The sequence below is a fragment of the Pelmatolapia mariae genome, linkage group LG7 (assembly GCF_036321145.2).
Source record: "Pelmatolapia mariae isolate MD_Pm_ZW linkage group LG7, Pm_UMD_F_2, whole genome shotgun sequence".
Classification (NCBI taxonomy): Eukaryota; Metazoa; Chordata; class Actinopteri; order Cichliformes; family Cichlidae; genus Pelmatolapia; species Pelmatolapia mariae.
In genome coordinates this window covers 40,111,158-40,126,287 of record NC_086233.1, presented here as the reverse complement: position 1 = coordinate 40,126,287, position 15,130 = coordinate 40,111,158, and the positions used below count along the sequence as shown (strand labels likewise).

Below are 15,130 nucleotides of genomic sequence, written 5' to 3'. Positions count from 1 at the left end.
CAATAAAGTATTCTGATTCCATTTGTGCAATATCTCTAAAATGAGAAATATCCTGTCTTAGAGTGATCCATGCATTTATTACTTCTAGGCTGGACTACTGCAATTTATGATTATTAGGATGTCCTATAATAGAAAAAATGTCCCTGAAAAGTCTTTAGCTGATCTACAATGCTGCACCAAGAGTACTGACGGGGACTACACAGTGAAAGCATGCTTTTCCAATGTTGGCTTCTCTTCATTGGGTCCCTGTTAAATCCGGAATCTAATTAAATATTCTTCTCCTCACAAGGTCTTGAATAATCAGGCCCCATCTCATCTTAATGATCTTCTAGTACCATATCACCCCATCAGAGCACTTCGCTTTCAGACTGCTGGTTTACTGGTTTAATTCTGAGGGTATTCAAAAGTAGAATGGGAGGCAGAGCCTTCAGCATCTAGGTCTGTCTTTGTGGAACCAGCTCCCAATTTGGATTTGGGAAACAGACACCCCATCTACAAACTAGGATTAAAACTATTTGACAAATATATATATACAAATATATAGTTAGGGCTGGATCAGTGACCCTGAATCATCCCTTAGTTACACTGTAAAAGGTCTATGCTGCTGGGGGCTTCCCATAATCACTGGGTGTTTCTTCTTCACTCACTTTTTTTTTTTTTTTTTTTTTATAAACTCACTGTGTTTATATGCCACTCTGCATTTAATCATTAGTTATTAATCTCCGGCCCTCTTCCACAGCATGTCTTTTGGCTCAGATGATTCATAATACAATTCATTTTTAAGGACAAAATACAGGAGAAAGTCCAACATTAATGTCCCCCTTTGGTCTATTGGACAGCTTTGCAAGATCTGAAAATGGAGGGGAGTGTAGCTTTCGGCATTTATTCATGTAAGGATTTACACATCACTGAGCCTAGTTAGGGAGGATATTTATCGATAAATTTAAGATGAGCAAATTTAGTAGCTCGACTGTAGCTTACCATTTATTGTAAATACTAACTAGCTTATTAGGTGAAGTTGCCACAAATTCAAGATATTCAAGATATTTGAGAATTCATCGGGCTGTATGAATTAAACATATTTTTTTAAAGTAAACTAAATTTTCTACAAAGTTCACCAATATTTTTTTAGATCAAGTTATTTGGTCAATTCAGTAAATCAGCTTTAAATTTCAAGACTTCTGAGCCTGACCTTTGTTTAAGGTCAGTCAGCAGCCATCCTCTCCTCCCCTGAGAAACTGAAAGCAGAGACTGATGACTCAGACAGGTAGCTCCTCTCTGGCCCATGATGGATGCTGATGTCCCCACAGCTCAAGCAGTGATGAGGAAAGGTGGCTTGAGGGTGAAGTTGATGGTGTAGGTCAGGAGAACAGCCCTCTGATACATGGCGACAAGGCTTTCCCAGCTGTGTCTACTCAGGTGATGTCATTCAAAATGGATAATGGTGGAGGAGCAGAGTAGCTGGCCCTATGCAGCACCAGTAACTGCTGAATGATTTGAAATACACCGCATTGCCAAAAATATTTGCTCATCCGTCTCACATGCACATGAACTAGAGTGACATTTGATTCTTAATCTAGTATTTACCATGATGTAGGCCCACTCTTTGCTGCTACAATAGCTTCAACTCTTCTACAGTAGGAAGTCTTCCCACAAGGTTTAGGACTCTGTACAGGCCAACTAATTCTTTCACACTAAAACTGCCAGATTTAATATTCATAATCAGATTAATCCTGAAACAGCATTTCCTCTTAGAACAAAACTAAGAATTCACACCTAAATTAAACAAACAAAAAGCTAAAACTCAAAATCGACATTTCAAAAAGAAAAACAAGTTTCCTACAAGTTTTCCATTTTTTTGATTTAACACCGACCTTAAAACCAACCAAGGACATAAACTTGGGCCTAATTAGTGTAAAAGACCTTTATTATTGAATAAAGTCCTTTTTTATCTTAGAGGTTTCTCCTTTACTGTGATTGGTCCAACAGCCATTTCCTGTTCCCACTTTGTACCTTCAACAGATAAACAGTGTGACATCAACCTTAATATTTGTATCAATTTTCATATTGGAACTGAGAAATATTTATTCGTGTAAATTTTATGTGAGTGAGTGAGTGTTGCTGCTTACCCTTTACAGTCAGGCTGCTCTTTGTGCCTGCCCTGCAGTCTGTGTCACAGCAGAAGCAGGCATGATGGATACCACTGGCCTCCCTCCACCTGTCATTCAAAAAGGTTCCTCTTACTTACTCCTCGTACTTGTTAGTTAGCTGAGTGCACCAAATACAATGAGCATACTATTATTATTTTTATCTTTCTAATCAAGAAATTGTAGTATTTTAGCACCAGTACCAGAGTTAAAATTAAAATCCTTTTAAGCAACTGAAGATGAAATTTGAGGATGGGAGTTTTGTAGCAATACTGCTAGTGTCTTACCCACTGGAGAATGAACAGGCTTTGTTGGTGGGACTGACATTTGCAGCAGCTTCCGTGGCCCTCAGGCTGCAGGTAATGTATATCTGACAAGACATATACAAAGAAGCAAAATCTACATCTCTGAGCCTTGATGTGAAACCAGCACCTGCCTGGCAGGAAAGCTGTTGCATATCTTACCACACCACTGTTTCCGTGCTGGAACCTGAAGGCCTCCAACTCAAATTGTAGTTTGTCTTTGTGAGACTGAGGCAGGAAGCGAGAGCTGGATCCTGTCAGCTGACTGTCAAACATACACCTGTACACAACACAGAACTCTCATATTAAACTCACATTTAGAAGAGCAAGGCTAAAACATACAAGTAACAATATAAACATATTTTTGGGTTACAGACTACAGTAAACTGACCCATTATTTCCCAAGAATGCGTATCGAGGGACAGTGTCCACATTTGGGATCACAGTTGCCACACAGCTGTCTACAGTTACTCTGAGAGGGACGTGGTGAAACTGTTCAACTGAAGCTTCAAACTTCATCATGTCCCCCAGAAAAAACTGAGTACTTGAACGAGGGAACTGCCAATCATCTGAAAGATACAGCACAAAAAGAAGAGAACGTATGCAATCAGAGGACCTGAAAAGTTACTGTAATATGTGAACAAGAAAGAGGCCCACCAGTCATTAATCTGAGGGAGAAGTAGAGACTTTCCTCTGATGCTTTGGTCTCATTGTAAGGAACCCAAGTTGGCTTCAGCACATCACTGCTCACATCATTCTTCCTAAAACACAAAACAAAAACCCAACTGCAAACACCTGAAAAAGAAAAACTTGAACAGAGTCTGACTTCAAGGCCCAGCTTTATCAAAAAGACATCCTTTTGGTTGAGTTAGAAAAATAAAAAAAAATCCTGACCTCCGGTAGTGACACTCGATGCTGATGGAGACATCTATAGTTCGGACGATGGGACTGCCCCCCAGAGGGCTGGGCGTGTAGAGCAGTGTGAACACATAAATGAATGACTCCTCAGACATCTGAAGTATAGTTTTAAGAACATTTCAAGTTCCATTAATGTAAACTTTCACACAAACACTAATATGAACACATATTCCTACTGATTGGTCTGCAGTTCTAGTCTTGACTAGTTCCTAAGTCAAACACAATTAAAACCCAAGTACCACTATTGATTTATACCAACATAATAATTTTATTGACTGAATACCAGAGATGGTGAAGAATCTAACAAAGAAACAGGAAAAGGAAATGTCAGACCTTGGTGAAAGTGCATATTAATTTGAACATTTAAGCCTCACCAGTAACTGGCTGCCACAGCCGTGAAGCTCTGACTCAAAGATTAGAATCTGAGCCTTAGGATCTTCCTCTGTTGCAGCACATCCTCCCAGTGTGACATCTGTAGTCTGAACCAGAACACCAGTCCCCAACAGGTCTCTCTTGGCTTCCACTCTGATAGAGTTGTCCCCACAGATGACTTTGATGCTTTCAGGTGCCATTGGAGTTCTCAACTCAAAGTTTGGAGGGAAACGAGGTTCATCTTTAGTTGGTTCCTCTGGAAATCTCCAAGACAATGGTTCAAGGAAAGGTGGTTCCTTCTGTTGGACAGCTTACAAAGAAATATGGCTTCTCTCAGTTTGTTTTGTTCTTTTAATGCTCAACAGTTGTGCAGTTCAACAACAGCCAGCCCAGTCTCAAAAAGGTTTTTGTCTGCAAAACAAAACTTGCAAATATTTTAGTAGAGACTGTCCAAGGATTGTTTCCTTACCAGTATAGCACCAATGAAAGTCATTTGGTATTAAGCCACAGTGAGCAGTAGTGAGAAACTTACAGCTTCTCACTACTAAACTGAGAAATTGTGTACGACACCATACACCATAACACCTATACTGTACAATACGTACAACACAATGAAATTCATAAGATTCATCAGAATTAGAAATGATGCAGTAAGCATAAATGTTATTGCTCTGATGATTGATTTGACCTTATTTTAGATCAAATTAAGAGATTAAGATTATATTTATTTGTAATATACAAAAATACATATTTAACTTCTAGAGAAATGAAAAATCATCACTTCGTGTGTTGTGTACCTGCTGGTCTCTGGACTTGCTGGTTTGCTCTGTGGTTTCCAAACCTGTTGGCTGCAGGATGGAGGATCTGGTTGGACTCCTGAGCTGCTGCTAAAGCACCACAAACGAGACAAAAAAAGATTCTGATCATTTTGTCAGGCATGTGTTTGCTGTGTTTCATCTGTTTGAAACAGGCTCACCTGTGCAAAAGGTGGCTTTGTAGAGCTGACTCTTGGCCCTGCCCACTATGTGATTGACCTGATGATTCTGCAGCTGAGTCATGTTTACCTGTTCTGAGACCAGATAAATAAGATCCCCAACTACACTGACTGAAATGCAGCCCCATAGAGTCCACACTGTTGATAGATGTACACACTTCCTCCTGACCTTCTTTATTTGTTTTGTCATCAATTTTCTTTTTAAACACAGCTTTTCATCGGCACTGCTCACAACTGTAACGAAATGCTCCCAGGCAGGAAGGAGGCAGATCAAAGCCATGGCACCGGCACCACCTCCAGACTTGGATTAGCTTGGCTCAGTGCAGATCAACACCCCCAAACCCAGAAAGTATTATTTCTGAGACCTGTACTTGTTGCCGGTCCAAATCCAAGTCCAAACCTGATGTTGCTCCCCCTTTCCTTTGGGTTCTGTGTGTATGTTTACTCTGTCATATATTATTGCTGCTGGTTGGTATTTGAGTGAATTTAAGGTTGTCTTTTACAACGTTTTGTTCACCTGTGGTTGAACCAGCTTTACAACAATGAAGTCAGTATCATATACTGCAAATTCTGTTTACCTCTCTCAAAGGTAACCCGGGTTGCCCGGGTTTCTCCGCCTTCCTGTCAAAGTCTCACCTACCATTTCTGGTCATCAAGATGGTTTCTTACGACTGAAGCAGCCATTGCTCTTTTGGAAATAACCTCTGTTTCTGTGCAGACCTCTAAGCATTTTGGATACCCTCAAGTATGTGTGATAGCGTGTGTCCACCCCCTCTGGGAACCAGCAGCATTACAGACAGTGGTTTTTTTTTCTTGCCTTTTTGCCACATCCTGTCAATAAACCTGTGCTAACCCCTTTCAGTGTCCTACAATTGAGTCCATCATTCTGAATGTTCATGCATATCTATCTACCAACACAAAAATAACACATTTAAAATATTTAGCAGTAATTTAAAATCATTTAATGCAATATTTTATAAACAATAAGGCTTTTTTGGAAGCCCACAGATATACAGAACATTATAAAAATCCTATATGAATCTATATGAATCAATGTTTATGAATGAATACTGCTTACAAAAATGTGTATGTCACAGATATTGACATACACATAATTAAATATAATTATTAAATATAATTATATTTAACGAATACTGATCATCCATACTAATGTTTAGGCTGGCTCATCTTAAAATAAAGTCTAACAAGACAGACAGTTTGGTCTTAATTTGAATAATTTGCTATAGGACTCCATTCTACTGCATCTACAGGACATGCTGGCCACCTGGTCTTGCTTGACAGGGCATTAAAAAAGAAAACAGAGGAACAGAACAGTCTGATTAAACACTAAGTTGTCCAACTATTTGAATTATTAAAGAGTTTCCAGTTTAAGGAGCAAAAAAAAATCTTTACAGGTAAAGAAACATTTTTGTATTGTCTTCATAGTGTATTATACAATCACTCAGCTTTTTTATATGCTAAATAAAACTGCTGCATTGTTATCACAGAGGTTCAGTTGTTACTTTGAGAAAAGAGAGAAATCACAGAGAGAAAGCACACTCTCTTGCTCTACTTTTAGTAAAGGGCAAAAAAGACACGTTTCAGCAATAAGCTGTCATCAGTTGCTTCTTGTTACAGTTGTTATTTCGTCATTGAGAAAGGAGTTCAGACCCAGCTCTGTGTGCACGTAATATAAATATATTTAACGTAAGAAACAACATATGTTCTATTTTTTGCCATATCAATATGAATAATACACATTTATATATATAAATATATAATTTATTTAATATATTAAAAATTAGACAGAAAATGTTCAATATGACTCTGTTTGTGTGTCAAAGACTAATTAAGGTCGTGCTAGAGTTCATCCTCGTAAAACTGTTTATGAGTCGCTGCTGTACCTCTGTGTTCTGCATAGAAATAATTAGTCCAGCCAAGGTCACAGTAACACCCAGGCCAAAACAAATGCTGAAACACATTCATGCACAAGGACACAAACACAAAGAGCTCTGTTCTTTTTGTAACTGAGAGCCTTGAGAGACAGAGGGGAGACTACAGTAAGAGGACCAGAAACAAGAACCAGATCTCAGTTGTCGAGTGTAAACCCGGGGCAGCTCATCAGGGGTATCACAGCTGATCACACTCACATTCAGATTCATCCAAAGTCAAACCCAGGACCTCCAGGCTATGACGTGAAAGTGCTGCACTTAGTGATGTAATGGAAATACCTCAGGAATGGAAAAAAGGAAATATTTGGAACTCTCTTCATACACGGTGGAGCAATGTCAATGCAGTGCCTATGTGCTAATAATGCATGCGTGTGTAAAAGAAGAGAAACTGACAGGCTTTGTGGTGCCAGCCTCGAATGACCATTCAAGGAGTGGCATTGTTGCTTTATTTTTTAGCTCTGGAGAACACCCTCACCACCCACCACCACCCCCACTCTCTCCCTCTCCCTCTCATGTATAAACAGTAGCAGTCTCCTGGGGCTGTTAGCAGCTCACCTTCACTGATATTAATGAGCTCTTTCTGCTCATTTCCCTTATTTATTAACTGCTGATAGCCAGAGGAAAGGTAGGTGTGTGTGTCTCTGTGTGTGTGTGTGTTTGTGTGTGTAATGTTGTTTGAGTTTAATGTTAAATGTTATTTTTTTGCACATGTGGCTGTTTTTTTAATGTTTCTCAAAAAGGAGCAGTTTGTTAATGATGATGTCAGTGAGTTTTAGGAATGACCTTAATGGAGGAGAATGTTTTTTTCTTTTTTTTTTCTTTTAGAAAATAAAAAAGCTTTAATGGGGCACAGTCACTCACAGCCAAAGGGACAAATAGGGACCACATCCTCATTTTAGTTTTGACACCACTTCTAGTAGATAATGGCATGAGCATGAATCAAGGCTGCAGTTTGGGAACGGCTTCAGGCAGATCCCCAAAGAAGTCATGCACTGGAACCAGTGATGACTGTATGTTACAAAGGTCAAAGATTGTTGGGAATATGTATATTCTATAGAGTCAAGGGGACGTGCCAGCAAAAAGGAATGCCAGGAGAAGAAATCAGAAGAAATTCTGGATAATGAGAGAGCTTGACAGAAGAGTGAGGGGAACCTGAATCAGGTAGCGACGTAGCTGGACTCTGAACAGAGGCTCTGATAGTGAAGCTTGCTGGGATTTTTGAGGCCGGAATGGCCCGGCAGCTCATAAAGGCTTAAGGGTGAATTGTTGTTTGGCTGGTTAGTTTACATTATTTGAGTAAAGTAGCGATGAATACTGTATAGATTTTGTAAACGAACAAAGGTGACGATAAGCAGTTTTGGACACACAATGTGATTTTGGCCCATGAAAGCCTGAAGGTTCCGTCCCTCCTACAAACTCTCAGCTTTAGTTCTTTCCATATATTTTCAATTGGATTCAGGTCAGGTGATTGGCTGAGCCATCTTTTTTTTTTCTTTTTCGAAAGCCAGTTGAGAGTTTCCTTGGTTGTATGTTTGCGATCATTGTCTTGGTGAAAACATCCACCTCCGTTTCATCTTCATCATCCTGGAAGATGGCAGGATGCCTCGGTACATGTTCACATTTATCCTTCCCTCAGTTATATGAAGCGTGTCAGTGCCATTGGTTGAAAAACAGCCCCACACCATGATGTTCCCACCTCCAAACTTCACTGTTGGTGTGGTGTTTTTGGGGTAATATGCATATGTTTAGCACCAATAAGGCTGCGACAATCTTGAAAGGGCCTACTGGTTTTACCAATCATGAGCTGGTTCTTGTGTGACACCTTGGGAATTACACACCTTTTTACAGGCCTTCAGTTTTGCTGAACCGGCTGATATTAATTTGCACTAAGTGGCAGGATTGCCCTCTAATTACTTATAGATTTCAGCTGTTGTCATGACTTTTTGCACCTCTCTATCCCTGTGTCATTTCTCATTATTACGCAATTTGTTGGTTTGATTTTGCTGGTTTGATTGCAAAGAAATGGTTTGATTTGATTGTGCTGAGCAGCACATTTCTTGTTTGACCTTTGACCTTGGGTGTCCATTCCAGTCACCTTGCTGCACTCTGTCTTCTGTCTCTGTTGTGTGACTCCTGCAGTTGCAAAGAATCAGAAATAAGCCAGTCGCCACTTGTTTTATGGGGAGAAAAACAAAATTAAAACAGACCAACAGATGTTTCCACTATTAATCTCTATCATTCAAAATAAACTGCAGCACATTTTTGTATATGAAATCTAGAAAGGTCACAATATGCAGAGAAGCTGATGAAAAGTAAACACTTGATTCTTTCTGAAATTTTAACTATCAATAAAATGATCTGCTTATTTCATGGTAATACTTGGCACAAAGAATTTGTCACATCCTCAGATCAGTACAATTAGAATTATATTGACTGAGGTTGATTTGGTGCCAACAACTAAACCTTTGCTCAGGAATCCATCTTTCCTACACCTTTTACTATACCCTGGTTTCAGTTTGCCTCTGAAGTGTGTGTTTTATTCCCCATCCTACCCTCATCCCACATGGCTTAGACAATGTCCCACACTTTGATTGGTTCTTGTTTGCAAAAGTAAGCACAGTCTCACAAGAAACTTGGCTAAAAATGTGCTGGTCTGTGCATCCATATTGAAACCTAAAGATGATGCAGACAGCATCTGAGATAACAGCTGGCTTTATTTATGGAATTAAAATTTTGCAGTGTATCAAAGTGTGCTTTGAGGTAATTTGGGAAAATCTGACCGCAAGTTGTTGAACCAAAATGACAAGATAATCACACTACCAACCAAGAACTGCTTAAGAGAAATGAGTTTAATGAAAGTCTAGAATTTAATGCCAGTGAAATGTTGTGCAGGGATTAGATCAAAGAAAACTTTTGAACATCATACAACTAAAGGAATTTTACATAGAAGAATGGCAAAACATTTAAGCAAATTGAGGTCAGATACTATTGAGCAGTAACAAACTGGACAGAACTTCTGAGTTCAGGGTTATACTGTAATAAAACATTACATCTATTGACACATTTAACAAATGATTGAAGAAGTGGTTTCAAGTATATTATCTTTAACTGCAGGCACTGTGGGAAGATGATAAAACTAAAGCAATCAATGTTTTTCTTACTTATTGAGATGACTGAATTTTAAAATTAAACTTCATTTGTTGTGTAAGAAAGAGTGCTTCCTTACTAGTATGATGGTAACTTGTACAGCACCTCAGGAACACCTTTAACCAGCTGCACACAAGTGGTTTATTATTTGAGTATTTTAATAATTAGCAGGTAGCTTTTTGTTCCAGGTCCTGCACATGGAATTGCTTTTGTTTTTGCTTTTGTGTTTCACTGTTCTTTAAAAACTTCAAGTAAACTTTGAACGCGATAGAGTTTGAGTGATATCAGTGGGTAGATAAAAATGTGTTCTAAAATCTGATCCTATGCTGGTCTGTAGGTGAATCTGTTAACTGCAATGAGATCATTTCCCCAGCAGTGATGCATGCACCTACTGTTTGTCTATCTCGACAACACACACAGTGAGCTTCAGATCAGCGTGATGTTCAAAAGAAAGCCTTGTTACATGTTACCTGGTGAGTTGTTCACTGAGCATCTACGGTACATAACTCCCTTCAAGGTGAAACCAGAAACCCCACGAGTTCCTTTGCCAAAAACTTTCTGCTGTCAGAGAGACAGATGTACATGTATCTAAAAGCTTTCTAACATCATAATCTCGCTGTCAGATCCTCTCTCCAGCAGCACTGCAGAGGGTGGAGCAGAGCACAGACAGGTCTGACATCAGTGGCATAAACTGGAGAGCAGCTCAGGGCAAGCAGATGGACATAGGAAGTCCAGGAGGTGCCCAAGAAGAATAAGAGTGTGATGTTTATCTTCTCATAGCCCTCAGCTCAGCATTATTATTTTCTAGAACAGATGATAACATTGAGTGGAGAAAGTAAAGCAATTTAGTGTTTAAAGGACAGAAAAGGTTTTACCATAAAATAAATAATTGAATAAAATATAATTTTAGAGGTAAGTTATGTTTTAATATAATTTAAATGTGTTAATTAACAAAATGATATTCCTCCTGTTTATTATTGCAGAAATAACAGTATGAAAAAATGTAATAAAGGTATCTGTACTTATCTGTGCTTGAGTATTTATTTTTTTGACAACTTTTTCCTTTTTTCTCCCTACATTTTAACACAAATATCTATACTTTCTACTCCTTTTATAATTTTTCAAAAGAGGTTCGTTGCTTTAGGTTCAGCTGTATCATTTATAGCATTTATCCTCAGGGGTTAAAGTGGGTCAGAATGAGTGCAGGTGTCCTTATGTTGTAGTCAGCATCTAGCTAGTGCTACAGAAGAGGAATGAGCATAAAGAAGAAGGTTTCAACATTTCTAGCTCAAAAAACATCAGCAAACACACAGACTGTCTGTGAGCAGTGTTATTGGCTAAAATAAGAGAGGTTAGATTTAATGGTAAGGACTGCTTAGTGACACTAGGATAAACTGCAGACTTAAAGATATATAATAATAAATAATGTCATTTTTCATCACATATTGGACTTGTATATTATATATTGTGAATCTATACTAACTATATACTAACTTTGTGTTATTTGAATGTTGCATGAAAATACTGGGTAGTTTTGTGCAGGATAAACAGGTTAGCTTGCATTAATGTGGTGAATTCACAGTAAAGCACTGTGCTGGACTGGAACACAGTGGCTGTGGTGGCCAGTGTTGGGTTACATTGTGCAGTAGTGTAGCAGAGATTAATTTACATTTAAGATGATGGCGCTTAGATTCATTCACTGAACTCAATTCACAATCCACAAAGTACAACAGGTCAGTTGATCACAGCCTGTACACTAAGAAAACTTGGTGTGCAGGATGTAGCTCATATTAGAAATGATTGTGAACTGTTAGTATTTTCCCCATGCTGAGCCACAGCAGATCTTACTTCTGTATCTCACTTTCTTTATTCTCTTTTACTGCTTGTGTCTGAAAAAACTGATTCTGGCTGACTACATTCATTAGAATTAGATTTTAGTTTGGAATATCATTTATATTCTTGTGTACTAATATTATTTTTGTATTATATTAATATGGCAGAAATTCCAGTCACCTGTGCATAAAATAGATGGTAGAATTGTCCTTGAAGAAGCTACTTTTTACTTAGAGTACATTTCACAGCATGTACTTTTTCACTTTTACTTGAATAAAGAAGTTGAATCAGTACTCCAACTTTCAACTGAGTATTTTTTGTAATACAAGTGTCTGTACTTCAACTTAAATACAGAATGTCTGTACTTAGGAGGATTGGCGCGGACAGCAGACACGCTCGCTCTGCTCTATCGTAAAACCAGCTTGAGACAAGGAAGAGCCTGCAGACAGAATGCAGCTCTTCCCCTGTCTCTGCCTTTTCTGTATAAAACAGGTTAGTAGTGTGAGCTAACTAATTGCAATGCACATAAAATGCCTAAAACCTTTTATTGTGTGTTAGTCTGATGAACTTTCCTGCCAGTTGAAATGAGAGTTGCTATTCCACTTGTAGTGTAATGAGATGCCGAGTCTTACTACATGCGTTTTATTTTGTGGCAAATGTAGCTGTAATCCTGAAGTCACTAAAAGTTTTATACTTGCATGACTGTATCCCGGTTAGCTCGCCGTGATCGTATAGTGGTTAGTACTCTGCGTTGTGGCCGCAGCAACCCCGGTTCGAATCCGGGTCATGGCAGAGAAGGGCACCATCATTGGGACACTTCCCGGAGAAACCGACCCAAGGGCTTAATATAGTTCTATCTATCTATCCATCTGATTAACATCAGTTCTACATAACCTAGATCTCACTCATTATGCTTCTACATGTAAACTTTTGATATATGGGAGATTGTGGAATATATTTCTTTATTATTTCCTGTTGTGATGTATTGTTGCACGTGTTACGATATAAAGAGAGGTTACAACGGTAATGCTTAGCAGGTTAATCGCAGTGTTAACGCTACTGCACAGACACATTTTTGAAGCTAGACAGCAGCAGAATTTATTTACAGATTTGTTATAAATAAGGGGACTTATAAGGGATTTTTATTTTGTAGACTTATACATAAAAAACAAGGTAACCAAGAGGATTTAAAATGTGAACCTTATTGAATGTGATCCTTTTGTCAGAAGAGGAATGTGTGGAGAAAAGATGAACGCATGTGTAAATGAACAGAAACCAAAGATGAAAACTTCTGTGTAGTAAACAGGCGAGGGAGAGCCTGCAGTCGAGCGCAACTCATGTGCTCTGTCTCTGCTTTTTGTTGAAGCTAAATAGTCATTAAAGCCACTACTGAATCCCAGCTGCAATATTTAATGCAGCCACAAATGCATGTTAGTCATGTTAGTCTGCTGACTAACATGCAGCAGAACACTGCAGTATGTGTTCAGTGCCCGTTCCACCTGCCTGTCTTGACAGGCACATCACCATATATTTAGTTAATTCATGTTTTCCATTTAATTTTGCTGGGTTTTTTGGGGGGGAGGTTTTAACAATCACTCTCCATTTACCGTTTTAATCATGATGCGTATCTTTAAATAGCACGGCAAAGTGTAAATAGGGAAAATTACACAAAATACACTCAAATGAGGCATTCATTCATTTTTGAAAATTTTAATATACTGTATCATTAGTGACACACAGTGCGCATGGTTTTTCCTATTTTTTAAAAAAGTAATTGACTGTATACATACACCACATATTTTACTAGGTTTCAGCACTGTGATACACTCTTGATTTTTGCATGGTCATAACAACATTAGATCTTTTATTTTGAGTCATCAGAACTGCTGAGTGAAACATGGAGTATCCCTCTGTAACCATGGTTATTCACTGTCAGGCTTGACATTACTCTGAGCAGCATACATGATTTTATGAATCAACATTTGTGGATTTGTGGTTATACTCTCTCTCTCCCTTGTAGAATAACTTTGTTACAAGTAATACATTTGTTTTGCGATCAGGCTGACATGAGAAAATCGATGTGATGGAGTGTGAGAAGTGTGTCAGAGAAAGCAGCCCTAACTTGTAACAACTTGAAGTCAGTGTGGAAAAAAAAACAGTTACTTGTGTGGGACTGTAGCCTATAGGTTTATATTATTAACTGATAATTATAAGACAGGTAATGCAAGTATACAAGTATTATAGTGAATTACTTTCTCCTGGGAGTAATTCATTAACATACTGCATTATTTTAATAAAAGTATTCTGTGTAATATGTGCAATACATTATTTTTTTGAGTAATGACCCAACACTGATCACAACAAAGAGGGGAAATACCTCCAACAGGCACAAACATTCCTAACACAGAGAGCTTGACCCTCTGCTAGGCCTCATCACCTCTAACAAGGTCTTTCTTTCACAAACACCACTCAAGATGGGTAGCACTTGTTTCCCCTGTGTCTAAATACGCAATGTTTTTTCTAAAAAGTTCACCATGGCAACTTGAAAGTATGTGAAATTATGTGTACAAGGTTGGTGTCTGCTCCTCTAAAGTGACAAAAAGCAAAAAAAAAAAAAAAGCTTTTTCTGAACCAATGTCTTCATTTGAGGCTCTTAATAAATTTCAGTTTTGTTTTCTGTGAATCTTCTGGACCTGAGCTCAGACCTGCATCTCTAATCTTATTGGCATCTTCACTATCAGCTATGACAATGTGGAGGAGCTGATCTTGTTCTGCTAAGTTTAGCCCAGGTGGAAATGCTGCTGAGAGGTTGTGGGTGGAGTAGGCCAGCTGGTCAGTGAAGAGCTATATGTTCACAGGAGCCTGTATCTCTTCCTGCATTTATAGTTAGCTCTGTCTGTAGAAATGTTTGTATCTGAATAAATCTTGCTCCTCCTAAATCAGACTGCTACAACCTCTGTTACTGTGCAGAGTGTTTAGTTCTGTTTTAAGCTGGCATTTCAATTAAGTGGTCCACAGATAAAATTGTTAGTTATTCACATACGGGATTGTATATGAATGACCTAAAGTAACTAGAGTTTGAATTTCTGTGTTTGTATTGCTGAGAAACTTTGACTTATGCTAGTAATTCTTAAACTTCCAGTGTTCTTTATCCCACAGGCTGAACTCTCTTCTCTGAGTCTCTGAATCCAATGAAATGAAAATGAACATTCAGTTATATAATGAAACATGCTGTAATTGAGGGGTTAGCTCATTATGCCACATTAGTCTGATATAAATAGTGAGCTATTAGACTTAATTTATTAGCCAGCTTCCTTTTATTAAAGAGCTTGGGGCCACATATGCTGTGGCTCCTCATTTACAAAACTGCTGCTTAAAATCTGATGGGGACACCTATGTGTTAGAAATTCTGACCATTGGTAATTTCTCTTCACTGGTTGTGGACAATGGACGCTATTGTGGTAT

The 15,130-nt window shown here is 38.4% G+C and overlaps 1 protein-coding gene across 1 annotated transcript; it reads right to left on the bottom strand.

Moving 5' to 3' along the window:
* Positions 1-1,948: 1,948 nt before the first annotated feature.
* LOC134631774 (zona pellucida sperm-binding protein 3-like) lies at positions 1,949-4,666 on the bottom strand. The gene is made up of 9 exons (XM_063480326.1): positions 4,537-4,666; positions 3,742-4,049; positions 3,344-3,462; positions 3,107-3,210; positions 2,841-3,018; positions 2,612-2,729; positions 2,435-2,517; positions 2,130-2,218; positions 1,949-2,013 (listed from the first exon to the last, which is right to left on the bottom strand). Exons 1-9 carry the CDS (start codon positions 4,664-4,666, stop codon positions 1,949-1,951), a joined length of 1,194 nt encoding a protein of 397 aa, XP_063336396.1.
* Between the last annotated feature and the right edge of the window lie 10,464 nt (positions 4,667-15,130).